The 24,580-nt window shown below is 39.7% G+C and overlaps 1 protein-coding gene across 12 annotated transcripts in view; it reads left to right on the top strand.

The window, feature by feature from the left end:
• Positions 1 to 24,580, top strand: part of hth (Meis homeobox homothorax) — a 493,174-nt gene that overhangs the window by 50,755 nt on the left and 417,839 nt on the right. For all 12 annotated transcript variants that reach the window (XM_083118885.1, XM_083118892.1, XM_083118883.1 and 9 more), the window contains exon 4: positions 1,247 to 1,297. In XM_083118885.1, coding sequence (XP_082975011.1) covers positions 1,247 to 1,297 — 51 coding nt within the window. The remainder of the gene's footprint in view (positions 1 to 1,246; positions 1,298 to 24,580) is intronic.

Genomic DNA, 24,580 nt, shown 5'->3' with positions numbered 1-24,580 from the left:
CTAATCACATAACTGAATGCCTAAATATTTTACATAATGTTAGTATCCAGTAAGTTTACTTTTTATACATGGAAATGCATCTTAATTCAGTGTTACTTGTGCGCCAAAATATAATTTATTCGCCCTTATTATTCGGTGACTTACTCCCTCCTTTCACAAAAGGCTCTTGTTGGCCTAGGCTATTTACAATCTATTAAAGTAACAGTGGATCATGCGAGAATATAGGCTTATATGTATAGCAAATTTTGTGACTGGTGCCAGTGAGTTACTGAAGTAAACAGGCGAATAAACTGATTTTCGCAAAATTATCGCGGAATTAATATACGTATACGAGAAATGGATTTTATCGATGTTTTGACTAATGAATACGAACTTTTAAACAGTCTTAGCCTGTGCGTTGTATGTTCAAGAATGACCTCGACTGCAAAGATAAAATAGATTTTTAATGTGTATTTAAGTATTCCATGGCATTTTGTTTTAGTTTTATTGCTGCCTAGCAATGAAATATGGTTTTAAGACTTTTTTTTATCTTATTCGATCTTTTTTTTGTAAATAAAATAAGTCTTTAAAGAATTAAACCATTCATATTTTTGAACATTTTGCTGGCACTTTTCTGTTTTTACAGAAATCTAGGCTTCAAATTCAAATTGTTCCTCTAATATAAAGGGTGTCCAGAAAGAAACTCAGAATTTATTTTAAGGGAAAAATTACATAGTTATTAGTTTTCAAATTATCTAAATTGGACAAGCATAATAAAAGGATTTGTAATACCAACGTTAAAAATACTTTACCGAAAGAGGTGTTTCTTAAGAAATGGAAGTATCGAACGCAATGAATCTGCCTAGTTAACATTTTCACATATGCTGTACAGTCATGGAAAAAAGTACTTTCCCCATGGAGCGTTTAAAACCAGTAGTCTTATTGGGGAAATAGTTCTTTCCACGACTGTACATACACACGGGCGGGTGGCTAAAAAGTGGCGCTTAACAGAGTTAATAACAATGAAGCACAGCTACATTTTTAGTGATTAATGATCTTTAGTAATGATAACCCATAAAACATGAAAACAGGAAACGTTTAGGAAATAAATTATTAGCCATTTGTTGATTTTATAATAGGTGTGTCTACACTTCCTAGATAGTTCACATACGTAGATGTACGTAATAAACTTAGTTCTAAATATCTATTATATTGAGTAATATGATACAGTGGAACATGAAATTAATTATTTTTTATTCCTTTACAGATACGGCAAGAAAAGCCTTACTATATAGCAGACCCGGAAGTAGATTCTCTCGTAAGTACTCAAAGCTGTAAATGTAGATGTAGCTACTGGTTTTGTGTTGGTTACACCTTGATGGCACATGCACATACACGAGCGCACCCCCCTCCCACACACACACACACACTTGCTGATAACTAAATACACACATACATATATATATAACCACATATGCGAAACGTAGACAGCATTATCTGGCACCTCATGGTTGTCGTGCTAAAAACATGGTTTCTGGTTGCTTTCCCGCCAAAATGTCTTAATTATTTCAAAACATTATCTTGCAAGCTAGTAGAAACACTTAAAGGTGACATTAATAACATAAATGATTTACCTGTCTAGAATATGCTTTAAAAATATTGATTACATGGCGACAAAATGCACTGAAAACTGAATTCTATATTTGAAGTTGCGCGGATCAAAGTTTTCCTATTTTGGGCTTATTGAGTAGTGCTTCTCTGCCTTTACAATGCAATGTTTGTCATTGTTGGTTGTTATGGCTTGTATTTGCTCTTTTCACAAAGTTCCATAGACTTCACATTGAGCTTTCATCGGACCAATTATAATTATATTATTTTATTTTATAAGTATTTTATATTTGATATTAACAGTAGTGTATTGGGAGAATAAATGCACTTCAGTTTAATTTTGAATTGAAAATTCCGATAAAACGTTATATTGTCTGTTCGGTTTCAGAGATTTTGAGGCCTTTTTATGAAGCACTAAGCCATAATTTATACTGTCATGTGCAAAAAGTATTATCTATAGAAGTCGGTATTTCGCCTGACGAAAGTACAGTGGCAGGTGCCGAAACTTTGGTAAATAACAAAACGCAGTGCTTGATCGAACTTCAGTGAAGCGTTCGTTAATTTTGTAAGCGTTTGTGTGCAAAAGAAGATCATCTCCTAGGAGATGAGAGTAGGTGCAGGTATTTTACTGATACGATATATAAGGTGATTTGGCGATTAATGCATAATGTAGACACCAAAACGGACGACTTCGTTTCCAAATGTAATTCGACAGCAAAAACACCAGATGTTAAAATTAGTGTGTACGGACTGCACCAGAATAAATACATATTTGATGTGAAATTATTGGGACAATCCATATTCCTGCTTTTAGAAGACTAGATTTTCCACCATGTCTAATATATTTTTTTAAAAAAATGCATAGTCGCTAAAAGTGGCGAAAAATTGTAATGGAAACAGTCCAATTGTTGCTACTTGTGACTAGTAATTTCGAACACTACCTTGAAACCATCCATTTCACCATTTGCTGCAGATCGTTGTCTGTGGGAGGATGTCCCAGCAACCGCAAAAGTATGTGTCGAGTTTTGAAACAAGGTCCACATCTTCCCGTGCATTCTAATGAGATTCCGTAACGAATTCGCCGCCTGGAGGTCGTGATGTAAGAGTTGCGTAACGGCCTCCACAGTTGTCATCCTTCGCATGTACTGGGAAACAGCAAATAAACTAAATTATCGTCTTTACCCTGTGTCGAATTTAGGAAACTGACAGGGTCGCTTGGTATGATGACCACAATTACCTCAATTTTGTCTTTATCTGAATGAGCCTGGAAACTGCCGTGTATTGCTTGTTTTCAACGGAATTGAACGTTGTTATTTTATGTCGGGCAGGGACGTTGGTGTTTCGAGTTGTTGTTTCTACACTGGTACGTCATCACCTGGTAGGTTGGGTTTCGCTAACCTACATAACCATGAGAAATTTTCAAAATCATTGACAGTAGAGCAAGAATCATACACAGAAAAATATATAAAGAGGGGCAGAGTACAACGGAAGAAGAGAATGGAGAAAGAGATACGGAGGAAGGGAATGAAAAGACAGATACGGAGGAAGGGAATGGAAAAACGGATACGGAGGAAGGGAATGGAAAAACGGATACGGAGGAAGGGAATGGAAAAACGGATACGGAGGAAGAGAATGGAAAAACGGATACGGAGGAAGGGAATGGAAAAACAGATACGGAGGAAGGGAATGGAAAAACAGATAACGGAGGAAGGGAATGGAAAAACAGATAACGGAGGAAGGGGATGGACTAACGGATACGGAGGAAGGAAAAGGGGAAACGGAGACGGAGGAAGGGAATGGAGAAACGGAGACGGAGGAAGGGAATGGAAAAACAGATAACGGAGGAAGGGAATGGAAAAACAGATAACGGAGGAAGTGAATGGAAAAACAGATAACGGAGGAAGGGAATGGAAAAACAGATAACGGAGGAAGGGGATGGACTAACGGATACGGAGGAAGGAAAAGGGGAAACGGAGACGGAGGAAGGAAAAGGGGAAACGGAGACGGAGGAAGGGAATGGAGAAACGGAGACGGAGGAAGGGAATGGAGAAACGGAGACGGAGGAAGGGAATGGAGAAACGGAGACGGAGGAAGGGAATGGAGAAACGGAGACTGAGGAAGGGAATGGGGAAACGGAGACTGAGGAAGGGAATGGGGAAACGGAGACTGAGGAAGGGAATGGGGAAACGGAGACTTGGAAAGGGAATCTGGAAACTGAGATACTGAAGTAGAGAACGGAGAAATGGAAGAAGGTAGGCAGAGATGAAGTATCACAGAAAATCATACATTATATCTCTTTGACCCGGCATTCTTTAAAAAATCGAATGTAGGAAAAAATAGCAAAATATAGGATCTACTGCTAGAAAGTAAGTTTGTAATTGCTTTGCAGCCATATCCAGACCGAGGAAGGAGTTGGGGAGATCATACACAATCTCCCCTTTGGCCTAGCATTAAAAAAAAATCCTCCTTACAGACATATCCTGGACACGGTATTTGTCATATGCTCCCTTTTGAAATTTCTGGACACGGCATGGGTTCAAACAAAGGATGTGCGCAATGAATTCCTGAAATGTCGAAAGTTGGACGCTTTGTCAACCAGTGGCATGTACATTTTTATTTGGATTAGACGCGTGCATGTTAATGAACACGGGATACCAAGAACTTTCCAGGACGACTGGGAAACAAAATGGACGTCCAGCCTTTGCTCCATTTTCAATCCAGACTCCCCCTTGCATCAGAGGTAGGAGCGTTATCTCCAGTATCCAGGGGGGTAAAGTCTGCAATGGTCAGTCCATTTTCATTAAGGGGTTAACTCGCTTGACGCATAAGTGATCCTAGCGTCTCCCCTCCCACCCCAATGGTAATGAGGAAATTGTGTATGTATGTGTGTGTATATACGAATAGCTATATATATATATATATATATATATATATATATATATATATATATATATATATATATATATATTGCAGCGAACTTCCCACCAAGAATCACATTTTGTATGCATCATTAATTCTTGACTGCAAACTTTTCGTGTTCGGTGGATAATCTCCTGGACTTCTGGTGACGTAAGCGGCTATCACCAAGGCAGGGGGTTCCGAGGCAGGGAGTCAATCCCCCCCTCTTAAAATATATTTGGCTTTCCGTTCGACACTTTTTATCGGCCAATGCACGGCGTTGTGCGTGAGTCGAAATCTTGTCGGCGTGTCACTTCGGGATCCAGCCTACACCGTCCGGCAACTTAATCCCAGAATGCCGTGCGTGATATTCCGCAATATCGGGATGCAAATACACAGATTCCGTATGAATATTACCGTGAAGCCACCGGGCACGTTTATTAATCGCATACGGTCGAGACGATAACGCCGTGGAAGTTAGGTTTTTGCGAACTTTTCCCTCCCCTATTCTTTTTTTTCGTCCCCCAACGGCACCAAAGAGGATGACAAATTGACGAAGGAATGTGTACATAACGTAATACCCCAAGATTGGACGGCGGGCACCCTTGCTCGGGTTTTATCGTGGCGTACCTCGCATTATTCACGTGACTTGAGCGGGAAATTGTTGAAACTTATAGGCTGTTGTAAGCCCTAAGTGACTCTTTTGATAATAACTACACGCTCGTCTTGTAGATTTGAAATGTTTATTACGCGTGCGTTGCCCTAAACTTGAGATAAATTTTCATAACGTATGGCGCCCCTAACGCTTTTGGATTTAGTTCTCGAGGTTTGGGGCTCGAAAACAGCGGTATGCCAGCGCCAAGAGATCTGTAACCTCGGAAAATATGCGAACTACCGTGGCTTACAGTCGACACCAGCGCCGCTGCGTCCAGGCCAATGCTGCAAATATGGCTGCGGTGCGGTTGGCTTACGTCGCGGTGATGCGTTTGACTTTCGTTCGGAAGGCTCGCGTTCCATCCCCCAAAATTATCTCTCCCAAGAGACTCTGTTGCTTCTTGTATCAATGATACCTGTGCGCGGGTTAAGGCTAAGGGCGTTGACGGGTCGACTCGTGGTCTCGTCCCAGAAGGTTCCCTGGTTGTAATCCTGGACTGAGCACAGGTGTTTGTTTCTTCCTGTGCGTGCATCATAAATTCGTCTTCATCGTCGCGATTAGTCAAAAGTGTCAGAAAACTGCGTAAGAGAAGCTAAAGCACAAAAAAATAATACATTGACAACACTGATATTTTCAAATTTTGTTTTAAATCAAGACACCCTTTATTATTACTTCATGTATTTAATTCAACAGACCAGTTAATATATTTTTTCATGTTCAATTCGGTACATTGTTGAAGAATTAGTCACTTTTCAACTGTATGAAATGTTAGTGGTGGCGTTATGGTCTCCGGAGACACCGCAGTTTTGGAGCCCAGAGTTAAAAAGGGTCCTCCCAAAACTGTTGGTTTTGTACCTCAGTCATTCATTAAATGACTGTTGATTTGACTATTTGTAATAAAAGATATAAATTTTTCAATGGCAGAGTCGAAAAGTTATGGAACTCGATGTGTGATCCCTTATTCTGTTTTATGTGGAGTTTATAAGCATATAGTGTAGTATGGTTCATATAATAATGCAAGGGATTATAAGGGACATTACTAATACTTGTTATTAAAAAAATAATAATTTCCAAGCTTCTTTAAAAAAAAAAAATCTTCCTGTCCTTAGCAGAGCGAAGACTTATATGGATATATCTAGCCCATGTTACCTACCTGTAGATACTTGGAGTATGGCAGTGTGCTCTCCCATGTGTGAAGAATGGGTTCATTTCCTAGATGAGTGGGGAAGAGGGAAAACCTCGTGCTGCGACATTTAGTAGAACTTTATTTTATTGTTAATGTTGAAACATTTGTTTACCTATCCTTACAATTTACACTGGGACCACAAATGGGAAATTAGCAACCATTTTCATGACAAAAATACGATATATGTCCAGGTTACTCAAATAGGACTGTGTACTTGAATGCACGAATTTGCCATTCAACACGAATGCCAGGAGTAAGCAGTAGGTATAAATCCCGAGGATGATACTGTGGAAATAGTAATAACTTACATTAATGTCTCATTTATTGGAGTGAAAGTGTCCCGTGTGTTATTGTGGCTAAAAGATAACGTATTGTTGGTGTTTTATTAAATTGTTATGTTTGAATTACATGTAATAGAAAGTGCAAGTTTAGTGAGTAGTAATATACGGTTGACAGGTGAAACTTTCGGATGGCCTCGTGCGACAGTAAATGACACTGGCACTCTTATGAAATTATGAATAGGAATATATACCGTCCTGTAAGTTGAAGCATTGAGATTTTAATCTCTTGTCTCCACTCGGTGGGCCCCGGCGGATTCGAAGCAGGGTCCCACTTGATTATCAGGACAGCGGGAAAGATCTTGAGGCCCCCTGCCCCCACAGGGGCCCCGAAAAGATAAATATACTACATAATCTTGTCTTAAGAGCAGAATAATTCCTGCTATTCTTTTCAACCAACATGCGTGCATTTAGAAAGAAATTAACACTCCATAGATGGCAGCACAGGGTTGTTAATTATTAAGCTGGAAAGTTGATCATTGTATAACAGACTTCATACATAGTAATGCAGCCAGAAAATTTAAGAAAATACAGCGTGTCATTTAATTAATTTATAATAATAATAATTCATTGTTTCAGATCAACTCTTCCAAATAAACAGCAGCTCGGTGTGTTCATAAAGTTCCGAGGCAAGATATTTACTCAAAGTTAACATTTAACGATAAGTTTAAACTCTATTACATTTGTATAACTCATGTTTGTATTTCCAAATAGACTTGGTGTTCTGCTCGGTATTTTACAAATTATTTTATTTTAAGGGGGACGTGGTGTTCTCAGTCAGACCATTGTTCGAAGTAGATCAATTAGATCATATTTGATGTATCTACTGGTAGTATGTATAAATGATGCTTCTGAACGCTACAAATATTGATTCATAATTATCAATTATAATTCTCTCACTGGTGAGGAAAACTACTTAACATTTTTTTTACTAACAGGTTTCAGGCCTCTGAGAACTTTCTGTAGCGTAAAACAGAATTAGAAACTGTTCGAATATAAATAATTACATACAATTATTTATAGACCTTATAAATTATTCTGTTTTTAAATTTCACCTTCCATCATATGTCCCAGATTAAACATTTTCTTGCTTACTCCCTCTCTTATTAATTTTTTTCATTATACTACCTTTTTGTCTTCTGTTTTCTGTCTTGTCCTCGCTTTTATTCTCACCCACTCCCCCTTCTTCACATCCCCGCATGTGTATTATGCCCCAGAGCCCGTACTCAATATGGTTGATGCCTACCGAGGGGGGTTTAACAGTCTTGCCACTTATTTCCAGGCTAGTAACTGCCATAACCTAATGTTCACCACATATTTTCGTGATTTCTACATTGCAATATTTAGTCGAGTGTGTACGTCGGAATGCTGGAAGTTGCCTTTGCATCTTAATAGGCAGGAACTTCCATGCACGAACTTACCCTCTTATACACTTGCTTTCTACAACCAACAAATAACATTATCCAATCTTAATGCTAATTGCAGGCGTGTTGTTTACATCTCGGTTATTGTTACTGTATTGTTGATGTTAATTATCGGTGAGGATCTTAACAGTGGTTCTTGAACTCGGTGATCCTCCATTTCGAACCCCATTCCGAGCTCTCCTGTATTTTCGTAGCAAGCAAGGGCGTGTGGGGAAGGGTAGTGCCGGGTGATGGATAACAGTTGAAGTGCGTGCATGAAAAAATTAAAATCATCCAATCTTGAGCGAGAGAGCATACCCTCACTTACGCCGATGACTCGCCCTTTGTTTATGTACACAACTTTGCAAATAATCCACATATGTTTTAACGCTGGCTGTTTATATTGCATTCAACCACTTCATTACTTGACGAGCGGTGGTGTCCTACTCATTTCCGGTCCTATTTGTCTTGCTGTTTACTGCTTGAGATGCCAGGAGACTTATTCAAGTGTATGTTACATGCAAAATGCTTATTTGTTAAATTTAAATTGCGTAATGACTAGTAGTAACAACATATAGTTAAGGTATGCTATCTCGAGGTACTTCTCTGCTGTTTGGAAAGTGGTGTTTACTCGCCATGATCCTCGGGACCTCGCCATACTAATGACCCCTCCCTCGTGGCCATCAACCAAATCTCTTGGCGTTTCATTGGTGCCTGTTGGATGTTGAGTTGGTTGGTTCAGCAGCTGGACTTTTTTTGTTCAAAGAATATGCCCTTTAACTGGACACCGAGGATACATTCAGTACCTTCGGATTTTCAGCGCTGAAGCTTCAGTTGACGTCATCGCCTATTACACCACTTACGTTCGAATTTTCATCACAAATTGTTTCAAAATGGAGGCTACAGTTGCTCTTTACTCTGCAGTTTCGGCTGTTGCTTCTGTTTTTATGGAAATACCGTTGTTGAATGAACTTAAAAGAACAACTAAGGATAGCACGAAGGAAGAGGAAGATTTATTTCTACTTACAAGTGCAGTGACAGAACACACATTTATTCTGTAGATTTCCGACCCGCAATTTACTTTCATTCTTCTCATCGACGCCATTGTAGCTCATCGTTAGCAGACTATAATTACCCACAATTCATACAATCCACCGCTTGCACCAGCCCCTGTTTGTGGTGCAAGAGGTGGAATCTGATGGATTCAGCGCGGAATCATTCGGTGAATATCCGAAGCTGAAGTCACCTGAATGTTCGGATTGCAAACACTGACTCTCTCTCTCTCTCTCTCTCTCTCTCTCTCTCTCTTTCTCTCTCTTTTTCTCTCTCTCTCTCTCTCTCTCTCTCTCTCTCTCTCTCTCTACCCGACATTCATCACCAAGACTCTGCACATACTATCCGAATTTCTCATCCTGGGGGGGGGGGGGGGGGCATCGAAGCTAGCATGTCCGGATATCCGATATTCTGATTATTCGAAATATCCGGATATCCGAATGTGTGCATTCATTATCCGGATATTTTTATCGTTTTACGGGCTATCAACATGTTCTTTTATTCGTCGCATTTCATCTTATCTACAAATCCTTCCATCAAATCGGTTCTATCCGGATTTTGTGTCCATCCCTAGTCGAAACTGAATTTATTTATTGTTGAACAATGCAACTTAACGGGGCTATAATTACACGAAGCCGTGGGGACCTTTTGGCAGTCTGCAAACGTTTCAGCATTCCATAACGGCCCGTGTGATACCCCTTGCCTCTGCACTAATAAAGATATTAGAATATTAAACGTTCTGTTTACAACTCTTTTTTAATAGCGGTGTAAATTCTCTTTAACATTGTCCATTTGTCATTCTTGCGTCTGATACATTTGCAAGTTGCGCCGTACTCTTGAGGTGATACTTTGGTATTACACATAAAATTATCCTTGTAACAACATTACATATTATCATTAAATTCCGCGATGAAATTAGTAATTTAAAATGCTCTGGGAACTGGAAAAAAGATAACTACCTGGCTCGTGTGCAAATTATTCAGGGTCACGGTTGAGAGACTGGTAACTGTGATGCATGGATGTGGAGGGGAGAGTTGAAAAGACAACCCAGCTGAGGATGTGACGGGAAGATCCGAAAGAGAAGAGGCGTTAATCGAAAGATTGGTACATCCCACCAATTTGCTTCAGTTTCTTGTCGTATTGGTTAGGCCGCCTTCCCCCCTTTTTTTGCCCATATTAATGGTGTGCATCGGAGTCGCTGGGCAACTCCTGAGCTCACCTCTCCGTGTCCGCTACAAGGACTGTTGTTCTGCGTCGATTACTGGGAGAGCAGGGAATGGAACGATTTTCAATTAGGTTGGTATTGTCCGTTGAAACTTTTTAAAAAGGGGTGGTCCTTGTAGTATGATCATGCCACGTTTCTAATAGTATCACTATGCAAAATGCTTTCGCACTAGGCTGCATTAAAACCAAAATCTGATTGTTGAGAAATGTTTTTGGCGATCTTGCATCAAGCGATAGTGGTGCAGCAGAACACTTGAGGGCCAAGGCCTGTTAAGATGCTTTTTCATTGGTCGACGTGTGGTTAGCATACAGTCCCATCATCGATATTTTCTGTCTTTCAAGTAGCTCCCCAATTTACCTCAATGATGCTGGGCCAACACCGAAATTTTGGATCTTCCGTCGGACAGTGACGGTACCAGAAAGAAATTAGCGAGAAGTAAAGGGGACCGGAAAATTTTCTGATTGTAGATGACCCCACCCCCCACCCCCTCTCGCGCCTTCCCCCCCAATACGTTATGTTTACCATCAAAATGTGATGGAAAATGCAACAAATGCTTTGGTATTGATTTAAAAAATGTAATTAGATCTTATCTATCACAAACATTTTTCAAAGAAAATATTAAATGTCATAACAAATTTGTTCAAAAATCTAGTTAGGGGAACATAACATGTAAACACTGATACTAAGCGATTCGCGAACAATGTCTTGAAAACGTAAGTCACTCAGTCTTAAGTAGCTATATACAATACACATGTGTTATTGAAACCTATAACATGTGTAGCGTGGTATATAAATAAATACCTGATGTGATGGGAGAAAGCAAACTGCCTTTTCGAAATCAGGAGGAAAACCAACTTTGAGAAAGAGACCTCCGATTAGATAGAAATCCACGCTGGACAGATTTATAGTTGTGTATTTATTGTGCAAAATGTGCTGCTTAGTAACAACCGCATTAATAACAATAAAGTAATAACAAATTAGTTGTTCGATACCCGGTGGAGGCACATAGTGGTTCGGATCCCACTTTAAACTGTAGGTCCAGTTGCCATTAGCCTTTCTGTGCATAAAGTGGACTTAAAACAACAAATCAATCAATCAACAAATTAGTTATCAAATACATAATTAAGTACTAAGCTACATTATGAACTTGCTACATTTCATAGAGCAATAGTATGGCCTTTTCTTGGACACTGCTTTTAAACTTTTCTCAGTACTGGTTAATTTGATAATAATATGTTTGTGATTCTATAATTCCTGACTGTGAGCTTATCAGATACTGGAAGAAATACATGAGAAATCCTTTGGACGTTCAGAGTTCCTGCACGTTTCCTATACACACATGCGAATAAAGGCCATGGTTATGTTGTGCTAACTATAATAGATAATTGTGATTTAATATTGTACTCGGCAATGATTTCCTGTTACACTTGCACAGAAGGGAAGCCCTGCGTGCATGTAATAATCAGCCCTCCTCTCTACCCCCGCACATCCTGTGTCCCATGTCCCGCGATAATGCTCCTACGGTGCTCTTGTCTGGCAGGGAGCAAAAAAATGGCGGAAGAAGTAAAAGGAAATAACTGACGTAATGCGACGACAGTTCCTCCTCCCTTCCATTTTTATAGGCTGTTGATTACAACGATCGCAAACCCATGACGGCAGTCAGCGAAGTACCGACAAGGGTTTCGCACCTATATACTCGTAGAAATTTAGAGATTTCCATCGTCTCCATAGGTTTTGGTGATAGTTGATTTCCATCGTCTGTACAGAACTTAGGGAAATTTGATTTACATCGTATGCATAGAGCTTAGATTTCCATCGTATGCACAGAGCTTAAACACATTTCATTTCCAACGTATGCACAGAGCTTAGGAACATCGTCTCCACAAGCTTTTAAGGACAGTTGATTCCATAGTCTGCAAAAGGTTTAGGGACAGTTGATTCCATAGTCTGCAAAAGGTTTAGGGACAGTTGATTACATAGTCTGCAAAAGCTTTAGGGACAGTTGATTCCATAGTCTGCAAAAGCTTTAAGAGACAGTTGATTCCATAGTCTGCAAAAGCTTTAAGAGACAGTTGATTCCATAGTCTGCAAAAGCTTTAGGGACAGTTGATTCCATAGTCTGCAAAAGCTTTAGGGACAGTTGATTCCATAGTCTGCAAAAGCTTTAGGGACAGTTGATTCCATAGTCTGCACAAGCTTTAGAGACAGTTGATTCCATAGTCTCGGCACAAGCTTTCGAGACATTTGATTCCATAGTCTGCACAAGCTTTCGAGACATTTGATTCCATAGTCTGCAAGAGCTCTAGGGACATTTGATTCCATAATCTGCAAGAGCTCTAGGGACATTTGATTCCATAATCTGCAAGAGCTTTAGGGACAGTTGATTCCATAGTCTGCAAGAGCTTTAGGGACAGTTGATTCCATAGTCTGCAAGAGCTTTAGGGACAGTTGATTCCACAGTCTGCAAAAGCTTTAGGGACAGTTCATTCCATAGTCTCCAAACGTTTTAGGGACAGTTGATGTCTGTACAGAATTTTCCATGTTTGTGTGTGTGTGTGGGGGGGGGGAGTTCGTGACTATGGAGTTCCAAGTATAAATTTGGAGCCTAAGTGTTCATAAATTGGGCCTTTGTGGAAAATTTTAGGGGATGTTAGGGGTGTGTCGATCGTTTCCACAGAGTTTAGGGATAGTTTATATTTCCATCGTCTGCACAGGAAAATGAACTTGCAGCCGGAGATGGAGTAATAGCTCGCAAAGTGCAAGGCTTTGAATAACGCATTGTGCGATTATTATCGCTAAGTAATTGCGTGCGAATATTTCTGGTTAAATTGCTCGCGTTTTTCGACTAGCAGTCTGGCGGGAAGTGGTTTCTCTGGTAACGCATTTCTCACGATAATACGTGCGAACCGATGTAAGTCAACTACGCATGTTTGATGGTGAGTTTTTACTCGCACAGCCAGCAGGATTCTTAGCGTCAACTGGACTGTTCACAATTGCTCATTCTTACAATTGGATGAACAATTTGAATTTTGCTGTAAACTATCAGAAATAAATTTGCTATGAAAATACCCTTGTATGGACAGGGAGTATACACTCTTGTAATAGAAGGAACAGCTCGTTTATCTTTCACGTCATTGACTATATCGTGAGGGTACATTGAATGCGAGCTTATCATATGACGCACTTCATGCTTCTCATTTTTCATTTCGGTTATTATACTTCGCTTTTCTACCTCTTGGGTTAATCTGCAATGATGAGGTTGAATGAAGAACTGATAGAATGGGACAAATACGGTGATACGTTTATGCCTAAGCAGTGTTAGAACCTCTGGCTTTGTAGTGCTAATCACTCCACCACGGAGACCGACTCTATGCTTTTCAATCTTGTGCGCATGAAGCTACTACTCATCTTCCACCTCCTGTTGTAGAGGACATATCAAAACCACTTGATATTGTTAACTAGACTAATCCAAATAATTTGTTCCGTTCATCTGCAAGGGTTGGACAAAAAAGAATTGGCTACATTGAAGTCACGTGACCTGCGTGTGTGTGTGTGGGGGGGGGGGAGATCGTGCTGTGTGTTTGGTAGCTGGTGGTGGACTGTAGAACAAATAAGTGAATTTGTTAGTTGTCTATTTATGTATCAAGAGAGCACTCCCTTGAAATGCAGAAGATAAGTGCATAAGACATATTTACGAAAGTGGAGTGCGTTCGTGGATAAAAATTGATCGAGAGCATAACGCACAAGAATGTTTTCAGGAACTGGGTGAAGCATTTGAAAACTCATCTTTGTCGTATCGATAGGTTGAACCATACCGCAAAGGCAGGGAACTCGTTCAGGGCACAACACATCCACGATGGTCATTCCTTCATGACAATGCAAGGTGGCACCTTGCTCCCTCTGTCAAGATTCTCCTGGGAGATATAGGAACACCCTCCTTACTTTCCTTACTTGAGCTATTTAGAGGGAAACATTACACCTCCAGATAATTTTCCATTCCTTGCTGCGGTCACTGATGATCATGCCAACCGTGTACAATGTCTCCCACAGTGAAACAATGTGGGTGTTTTGGGGTTCGGTAAGAAATTCATTTGAAAACTGTACTATGTTGTCACTATTTTCATTCTAGTTTTTTGGACTTTTAACCACTGTTATTTAAAAAAAATATATTTACCTACGTTTCGGAGGCTGAATCTGCCTCCGTCTTCAGGGTAGCGTGTAGTCGTTAGGTTACATAAATGGTTGCCTAGGAGGATTATTCTTGGTGGCCTAGGCTCCACCGCGTCTGTCGGTCACAAGGACCTCTATATACATAAAATTGCCAGGTAAGATTATGAGTGGCCCAGGCTCCACTTTGTCAGATGACCACGTCACGGTCACGATTTTATGTATATAGAGGTTCTTGTGACCGACAGACGCGGTGGAGCCTAGGCCACCAAGAATAATCCTCCTAGGCAACCATTTATGTAACCTAACGACTACACGCTACCCTGAAGACGGAGGCAGATTCAGCCTCCGAAACGTAGGTAAATATCTTTTTTAAAAATAACAGTGGTTAAAAGTAAAAAAGAAACTAGAATGAATAAATCACCACTGATTAGCTACAAAGAAGAATTGTCACTATTTTGTTTAATCCATCCATTGTAGCACTTGCTGGGTGTTGAATTGTAGACAATATTAGACCTTCACATGTGCTGGTTTTCGAGGCATCCGCAGGCCCTCTTTTGATTGATTGTCAGCGTTGAAACATCTGGCCATCAAATTTTATTTCGTTGTAGCTCTGGTATTTCCTGAGATACAGATAGTTGACACTGACCGACGGACACAACCGTCTCATGAAGGTACTTTTCCATCTTTGCTGATATGGTTAGTATCTCGAGATGTCTCCATCCCAAACAGTATTTGTTTTACTTTTTTTAGTATGAGCGTACCTAACAATTGACTACAGGCTTAAATTGTTGAATGATTAAAACCACTTATATTTTAATTTTCCATCTGCTACCTACCTTTTATATATTGCTTGCATTTTTTCTACATTTTTCTATTATAGCTTTACTTTCACTAAATCAATACTTAGCATCCAAACATATACTTATTTTCTTTCACTTTATGCTGCCATCTATTTCTCTTGTTTGAACTATTTTATCTTTATCTTGTGTTATTGTATCCAATGTGAAATATGTGGCTTGTAAGAACTCTTTTAAAACAAATAGCCGCGCTTTCGCTTACATAGTGAAAATTAAGGTTTTGGCACTACGTATTTGACAGATTTTTAAAGTAAGAATTAAAAATGTTTCTTGCTTGCACCTTACGGAAACCGGAAATTGACCCAATACCTTTTTTATTTCCAAGAAGATAGTCTATTACATTTTCGAGTATTGAGCCTAAATATCGATATGTTATTTAATCGATAGTTCCTTACTATTGGAGTTCGTTGTCTTCCCCCACCAGATGGTTCTGCTTGTGCTGGGGTATAGTAGTCTGTGGTTTACAAAAGTGTTCGCACAAGTTAATAAAAAAAATGTCAGTGTCCTATCCTGCAATAGATCCTTGAGGCAGTCTGCTAGCCAATAGGAAGCATTCATACACAAATCACGCCCCCAATCTCTATTTCAATGTGCACATGTGAAATACGCATCCGGGGTTTGAATCCTGGACTGGGCATGGATGTTTGTTGAGTGTCCATTCATCAATTTCATCATATCATCACCCACCCCAGTCTTCGCAAATTAGCCAAATGTGGCACAAAATGTTAAATAAAATAAGCAAATCAATCAATCAAAATCAATCAAGCAAACAGTTTTCGTAATTCGCTTATTCTGGAAGGTCTTATCGGCCACCATTCCACAAATACAGTAGTATCTTCATATTCTATGACTGACATGCCCGCAAGAACAACTTTTCAATAAAGATGAGACTTGGGATATTGATGAACACGCTGTCATTGACCCAGTGTTGTTAACATGATTAAATCCCCACGGATTCTAATGATATATGCGCGCACGGTTACCAACGGAGATCAAACGCCCGGCGGAACTTCGCAAGCGGGTCGGAGGTCAAAGGGGAGAGTCTACATGTGTCATGTTTGCAAGCCGGAATGTGTGGTCTGCAAGCCTAAGTTGTTTTTTTCTTCATGCGCAAGAGAGACTGCGGTCAAACGAGCACATGATAAAATATGCCGTAATTTTCGCTTCGTGGTTTTCATTTGTTTTGACAGCAGGCGTGATTATTCTATCATTAATGTCGACAATGATTAATAACGCTTGTTCTCTGTTTGTATCTTGAATGCAGAGGCGACTGCCTAATTATATGCAATTTTATACGTTTCAATTTCCTAATTATTTCGTTTCCCAAGCTTCTATGCAAGTTTCATTAGCAATTATGTCGCAGTGTTTAATATTAGCGTAAAAATAATTGAAAATGGTCTTAACTGAGTTGATTTGTTGCCACGATAATAGCCTCGACAGAGAATGCAGGAAGCCTGCCGTGTGCGCTCTCGCAGTGGACGCTCGAGGTTCAGTGTATGAATCGGTCCCTCGCTGAACACGGGACCGGTTCGTTATGTGTTTCTAGTTCGTGATTAGCAGCAATCAGTTCCACCTGCTGTGGCTGACGCTTGCTGTTGCGTGGTGCGAAGGTTTTGGTTCGAATCCCTGTAGTTTTCAGGCTGCTGTTCTACTAGACACTACCAACTGTCCCGATCTATGATAATCTTGACACTAAATTTGCCTTTACAGTCCCTAACATTTTTCGTAGTCTTGTTTTTTGGCACCATATTTAACCTCATTAAATTTTCTCGAAGTTCTATTTATTATTATTATTTTGGCACTATATTTATTTTTGGCTTTTTTTATTTCTACGAGTTTCGTAAGCATTCATTTTTTGCGAACATTATTTTTTGTTAGACATTTACAAATAATGTGATAGGCCAAGGAGATTGAGTAATTTGCAGGGATGTTATTCTGTTTAATTGGGAATTGTGAATAATGCTATACATGGGGGGGGGGGGGGTTGCGTTATAAGGTATAACGAGTGTCTAACATAGTTCTCAGTGAACCTTGTTCGTTTAAATTTACTGTGTTGAATTTGGACGTTTTTAATTTTTGAGATCTGTATTGGAAACCGTACAACCTTGAAAATCTGTTTTGCAAATCGACACGTACAGTGTCAACGAAGTTAGTAATAAGTTGTGTTTTATACAACGTATATTAATACCTGTATGTTGAATTGTATCTTCGGCAAATATGCCATATAAAGAAACAAACTGCCGGAGTATTTATTGAGGCGAGTGTAGAATTTCCCGCGTTCGAGTACCTATTTGGGCATGAGTGTTCCTTCGTAGTGTCCTTTCATCGGTGTCATCTAATCATCACTACAAGCTAAAAGTGGCAGCAAAGAGACGTAAAATAACAAAAACACAAACACGAAACTTATACGTGGAGAAATCTATTTTGAAAATCGTAATGTGGATGATCTGTTTCGAAATGTAACTATTACGAAACCCGATTTTCGGTTTTGAATAAACTATCTTGACATAACTACGATAGTATAAACATAAGTTTTTCGTGGATATGGATATGAACGCACACACACAGCAATTAGTTAAGCTTCCAAGTAGTACAAAAAGATGTTTGCACCACCAGACAATTATTTGTTTACTTTCCTCCAATCTTTTAGAAGCTCTGTTCATCGTAAGGAGGGGGCATTTTGCTGTCCGAAGTTGAAGACAAATGACTGTCCTCGCCCTCACATTGGCGCTAAGAAGAAGGGAGAAAGAGAATATGTGATTGGCTTTCCCTTCCAAAACCTGGCGCCTTCTCCCGAATAATTCAAGCCCGGCGTAAAGTATTCACTTCAAAGAGTTCAACAGACATGTATGTTTAAGACGCTGTAGGGCGCTCTCAAAGGGTAGGCTTACCCCTGTTTTCTGACTTTTGTTTTCGTTGGATGTTGCGTTTGCATTGATCCGCCGGAGCCTAGGTAGCAAGAAGAGACAGGTTGCCCTTTATTGGTTTAGCCTGTTCTGTTAAGGACGGTGGCTTGTGAAACTTCAGTTAACACGACATGCTTTCGACCCCTACAATAATGTCAACGGCACTGTCGTCCATGTTATAATGTATTCATACGTTGTTATCCATTCACAGATATGGATTTTTACCTGGAAGTCTAATGAAGGATATTGTATTAGTTTGTGTGAAGGGGCATAGTTTCCCTGAGGGGCGTCGCCACTGTGTGGGCTTCAGCTTTGAAATTAACAGAATATGAGTTATAAAGAGAAAGGGACAAAAGACATGGAATACACAGGGAAAGGGACAAGAAAATGAAATGGGTAAAAGTATAAGAAAATGAAACACACCGGGAAAAGGGACAGAAAATTAGACACGCGGTGAAAGGGACTGAAAATGAACACGGGCTGAAAGGGATAGAAAATGAGGCATCGAGAGAAGGGAACGTTGACGCAGCCAGCGTCTTGTAAATAAAATTACACTGCATTACAATGCAATATTGCTTATAAATTGGATTAAATGACACGCAAAACACATTTTTATTCATACTAAGTAGAATGTGATTTACTTACAAATTTAGCAATTTACGTGATTTTTTTAGTGCTTCTCACGAATTTTACTACTATTTGCAGATAATCTATAGTCACTGCGAAAAGCCTAAATTTTGTGGTATGTGGGTTCAAGGTGTACCATGACATTTTGTCAAAAGTTGCAAAAATTGGGTGCTCAGAATTAATATACATACTGGCAGAATAGTAGTTTACCCTTCAAAGGATTCTCCAACACACCTTTTCAAAGATAAGAATCCTGGCAGTGCCTCTGGGGACAGAAAATGAAACACAAGAGTGAAAGGGAAGAAGAGATGGAGGGAATGAGAAATAGTGTGAAAGAGAGAGAAACAGGCAGAGGTAAAGACATAGGAGATAGAGAGAGAGTATTTTGGTATCCATGAGAACCAAAGGAAGTAGACCCCACATAAAAATATTTCATACACCCTCGAGCTGACCCCATACGAAATTTTCTAGTGACGTCACCGGTTTGTTTCTCCAGTCGTAGAGTCTCAAGGGGAGACTGGTCAAAAGCTGCCAACATGATCAGAAATGAAAAATAAACAACACCTCCGTTGTTTAGTCTATAGTTGCCGGGAATAAATGTTTCTCTTTCTCCGTACAGTTACATTTCAGTTTGATTTTAAAGTTAATAAGAAGAGCATTGTTATCACTTCAAGGAAAAAGCGAATTCGGGAAGGAGATTATGAGATATGAAGCGATTATGTCACGCTAAGTGTAATTACATGGTTATAAAGAGATGCTTCCCAACAGGCTTACCAGAGCAAAACTAGTGCATTTACTTACAATGAGATACCAGTGATGCATTTGATAATCACATACCATAATAATTAAGACCGTTATTATGATCTACAGTGATTAGTAATTTGCAAAACAGTATTTCAAGAAAAAGTGAAAAAAAAATTGAGGTTTTGCAGAAACTCCATGCGTTTGAAGAAGATTGTTGGCTGCAGTTCCGAGTAGTTAGTGTTTTCTTCTACAAAGGGGAGCACATTGCTAAAAGCTTTTGGATAAAGATGGGTTACGCAGAGAGCAGTGGTGTGCCAAAGTGGGGGTGGTGGGGGTCAAACCCCTTTCCTTTTGTCCAGCATTCCAGAAAAAAAAAACGTCAAAGGCAGGAAAAGATGGCAAAATGAGGACTGGCTATTAATAAATATGAATTTTAACCCCTCCGCCTTTCGAATATCCTGGACACGCCATTGCCAGAGATATGGAAATGGTGGTGGGGTGGGGGGGATATTACGTACACATTCAGGACTCCTGCAAAGATTGGAAATCGACGAGGGAAATGTTACTTCAGCATATTAAAGATTCTTGTGTCTATAGACTGAGCTGTGTGTGTATATATATATCTTCCTATTTGAATTTTGTTTCATTTCAGTTTGGTTTCAAGTCTGAGAAAGACCCTGATAGAGGGTTGAAACGTAACTTCTTTTTTTTTTCTTCCTGAAATAGAGACTCTGGCAGATAATTTAGTTTTTTGAGAAAATTGTTCTTTAGCATATTCAAGGCTGGTACATAACGACATTGAACTGAATGGACATAAATTAAAAATTAGTTACTTTTGGTCTGTACTTTGGATAGAATCCATTGGAAGACTTAATGTTAATCGGAGACCAGCACCTTGCAGATGCATTGATTGTAAACAGACCACAAGAAATTCACTTTGGTTCTCAAGTCCTAGTCATCTACCGGACACACCGCAGCATCAAATTCACAGATCTGCAGAGGTGCTACAAACATAGCGTGAACGTCTTGTATGTACATAACTTGGGGATTGCTGTTTATCAAGGATATTGCCCCCCCCCCATGTCCCCCCTCCTCTTTGTTTCTGCTGAAGCAGACCAAAGAAGGTTGGTTCTCCGTGAGCGCTGCGTGCTAAGTGGGGGCCTTGTGCTCGGCTGCTGCGAGTGATAACCGCTGTTGACACACGCTGGCTGTTTGAGCTGCGAGGCCCTGCCTGGTCCATACGAGATAAGCCGTTAACTGTCACCAGAGTACCCCACCATGCTTCATCGCCACCCGCGTCCCTTCGTCAAACTTTTATGCATTATTAGGTTTCCGATCGTTGGCGGCAGATTTTTGCGTATCTGCGGAGGAATTTGTGGCGTCAACTCTCCAAATACAACGGAGTGGAATTAGAGATACCTCTGACGATATTCACTGCACACATTTCGGCCCACACATACACAAACATGGCGACGATCTTTTCTTTTCTTTTATCTACAACTTCTGTTTTTCTCACTACAAATTGCAATACTCCACCATAGTGATGGAACTCGAGTGCTCTATACCTTGTCGACTTCCTCCTAAAGGAAACGGGACGGGACACCGAGGGCGGAACACCTAGCCTCTGGGGTGGAGCAAACGACGAAACAATACAAACTAAAATGGTCTTCAACCATCAACTCACCCTCTCTCGGTGGCTGGTCCAGGAGCCTAATCATACCTTTAAAAACCAACTATATTAAATAGAGCACTCGAGCCATAAAAATCCTCAATTTATTAGATTCTGGTACCACAGAATCCGGTACTTACAGCCATACCAAACTACAATATAAACTGCAAACACTTTCATACAGAATCTCCATCTCACGAAGAAATAATGTGTACTGTAATACTGTGTCCATACACTATTTTATGTAATCATTTCATGTATGTAGTACTGTTATTTTCTTGTATACTTTCAAATATTGTAATGGGAAATTTAATAAAGTGGTAGAGCAAAACAACAACGTGGGAACCGTAATTCGAGCAAAAGACGTCCCAGTTTATTCACAGAGGCACTGGGACAAAGCGTATGCCCTCGAATGCATACGGGTGGAGGTTAGGTAACATTCAGGGGTTCCCCTATTGTAGTCACTGTATACATATGTATTGTAAAGACACTAAAATTCTACCATTCCTATATGGTACCGAAGTGTGCTTGCACGTCCACGTTTCCAGACGCATTTCTGGGCGTGGTGTGATACGTTTTATAGCTTTGGTTCTCCCCCCTTATATCCAGTCATAATTAACCTCTATACATTAAAACATTGTTTGCCATTTTTTTTTTGCCAAGGTAGAGACACCAGGATATCGGAATTTTTTTGGTTAATTTACGATCTTTAGATAATGACCCGATTCTGCCCTGTACAATGTTTAGTCATAGCTTTGGAACAGAGCCTCATAGAAAATTAGAAGGAATGTTTGCGTTGGAGAAGAGCATTTTTTAAAAACCACTTGCACATTCATCATCTGGGGCCCTCCCCTGAAAATCAGAGGCTACCCACATATCGTTTATGTAACATGCGAAACGATGTCTGCAAATGACAGATTAACGTACCTTATATCAAATCGATTGAATGTCTGTCTGGACTTTGATATGTAATTCCGCACAGGCTTAGCCCTATTATGTGTATACGTATGTACTGTTTTACCATGGGGAACTCCATTTGGAGAAGAAATGGTAATAGTCCCTATATAACCCCTTTAGTTGTCATCTTTGGGGTAACTACTTAGTTTAACAATTACATGTACTTTATATTTATTGCTTGTTTTTGTTAGTATTGGGCGTCTCGATAAGAGGCTGTAGCTCAATTTTAGTTTTTGTTTTGTTTGTTTGATTTGTTGCTTTAATAAGTCCGCTTTAAGCACAGATAGGCTAATCGGGACTGGACCTACAGTTTAAAGTGGGATCCGAACCACCGTGCAATGTGCCTCCACCGGGTATCGAACCCGAGACCCTCAATTTTAATTTTAGACTTCCCGTAGGCGGGGGCAATCGACCTCTAAACCCCCTTGTGACGGCTCATTGCCATAGAATGTAGTTTTTAATGTTGCGATTAACCTAAAACGGTAGAAAAGCGACGTGAAATAACAATGCAATAAAAACAATCATTTTTTTATTGGTGTAACAGTAGACCGTGGCTCTAACTGAAAGCATGGTTTCAATTTGACTCGATTTTTACGGAAGAGTGCACTCCACTGAGTCATGGTGGTAACGCCCGACTCGCGGAACAACCACCACTGGTTCGAAGATGATTTACTGACGACTTGATCGCAGAATCTTCACCGTACGACAATTAACACCAACCTTGTATGCTAGCCTTCAGGGACGGTTGTAATCGGTGTTTTTTGTGTGCCACGTCATGCAAATCTTTACAAAAAAAAAAAAGTTCGAAGGCAGAACTTGAAAATATGAGCTAGTACCTAAAGATTTAAGACAGAGATGGATAAGGAGAAGTGTTTATTTTTATCTTCTTCTTAATCTTTTCATCGCTTATCGTGGCGCTGATAACTTATCGTGTCGAGAACCTTCTTAGATAATATTGCAAGGCTCTTCCGTGATATGGGAGGATATGCGAGGAACCTCTTCGTTTCTAGAAATCGACATTTTGACGTATTCTGGTCTTTGCCAACAGAGTGGCGTGTGTTTTCTACAGTGTGGTCATGAAATCTGGTAACAATGGGAGACACATTTTCTTAATGCGACGTCGTCAAACTTTTCAAGACGTTTCCTTGAATTCTCTTGCATGCACCATGGGTCTGCCATACTGAACCTCTGCCTTTCGTCCACAAAAAAGATTTATCTCCAATCGATCGTCTTTCGTCGCCTGTAATCAGAATACAATACCACCATTTGTTCCAGATTTTTTGACCATCCTTTACTTTAAAAAAAAGAAAGCATGACGTTCGTTGAAACTACAATAATTGGTGAAACAAGACACCAGGGTGCGAAATCCTGGGGGAACAGGGGGAAATTCCTCCCCACCAACAGTCTTGGCCTCAAAAATCCCCCCCACCAAAAATTTCCGGGGGGAGAGAGTTTTTGTTATAACAAACAAAAGATAAGCAATTACTTTTAATTTCAAATATACTGTACTAAGAATAATATCAACAACACACACAAATTAGTGTAGTTGTGAGTATTGAATGCATTATTTCTCAAGAGATCATTAACAAACCTACATCAATATGCACGATAAAACTAAAACAAGAATACAAGACAATAATAACTATGGAATCTAATTGATTTATATTAACATAAAACACAAACTAAACATAAACTTACACATAATGAAACCAATTTAACTATTTCATAATTTATTAACATGTTTAACCTTTTAGTAAAGGGAATAATTAGCTGCTTTGCAATATCTGATATGTATAAAAGTAAGAAATTAATTTCCTTTATGTAATTAATAATAATAATAGTAATAATAATATATTTTTAATTGAGTAATTTATTTACTTTTAATAATATTACAAATATGTATCGTATAATTCACACATGTTTGTTGGGGAGGGCGTTTGTAGATGAAGAACTTTCTCCCCCCACCAGTTTTCAATGACTCCGCACCCTGCAGGACACCAAAGGTGGTGCCAAAAACCGAGACTGGGCCCAAGTTTAATGTGGGATCTGGACTACTGTGCATTGTGCTTCCACCGAGGATCGAACTCGGACATCCTTAAATACAAGGCGAGGTCCAAAAGAGTGTATTTGTAACACCACGCTTGGTGTTACTTTACAGCACAGTATTCACAACGTAGGCAACGATCTGTTCTCAATCGTCACAGACTACTTGGATGGTCATCTTGCAGATGGAATATACTTTATTTCATGTCAAGTTGCATTCATTGGTGAATCTGAATGATCGTTCTCCTCTAGTTACCACTGG

Source organism: Lepisma saccharinum, chromosome 3 (genome assembly GCF_977018435.1).
Source record: "Lepisma saccharinum chromosome 3, izLepSacc3.1, whole genome shotgun sequence".
NCBI classification, from domain to species: Eukaryota; Metazoa; Arthropoda; class Insecta; order Zygentoma; family Lepismatidae; genus Lepisma; species Lepisma saccharinum.
Note: the sequence above shows the minus strand (reverse complement) of the source record. Positions and strands in the feature narration are given on the sequence as shown.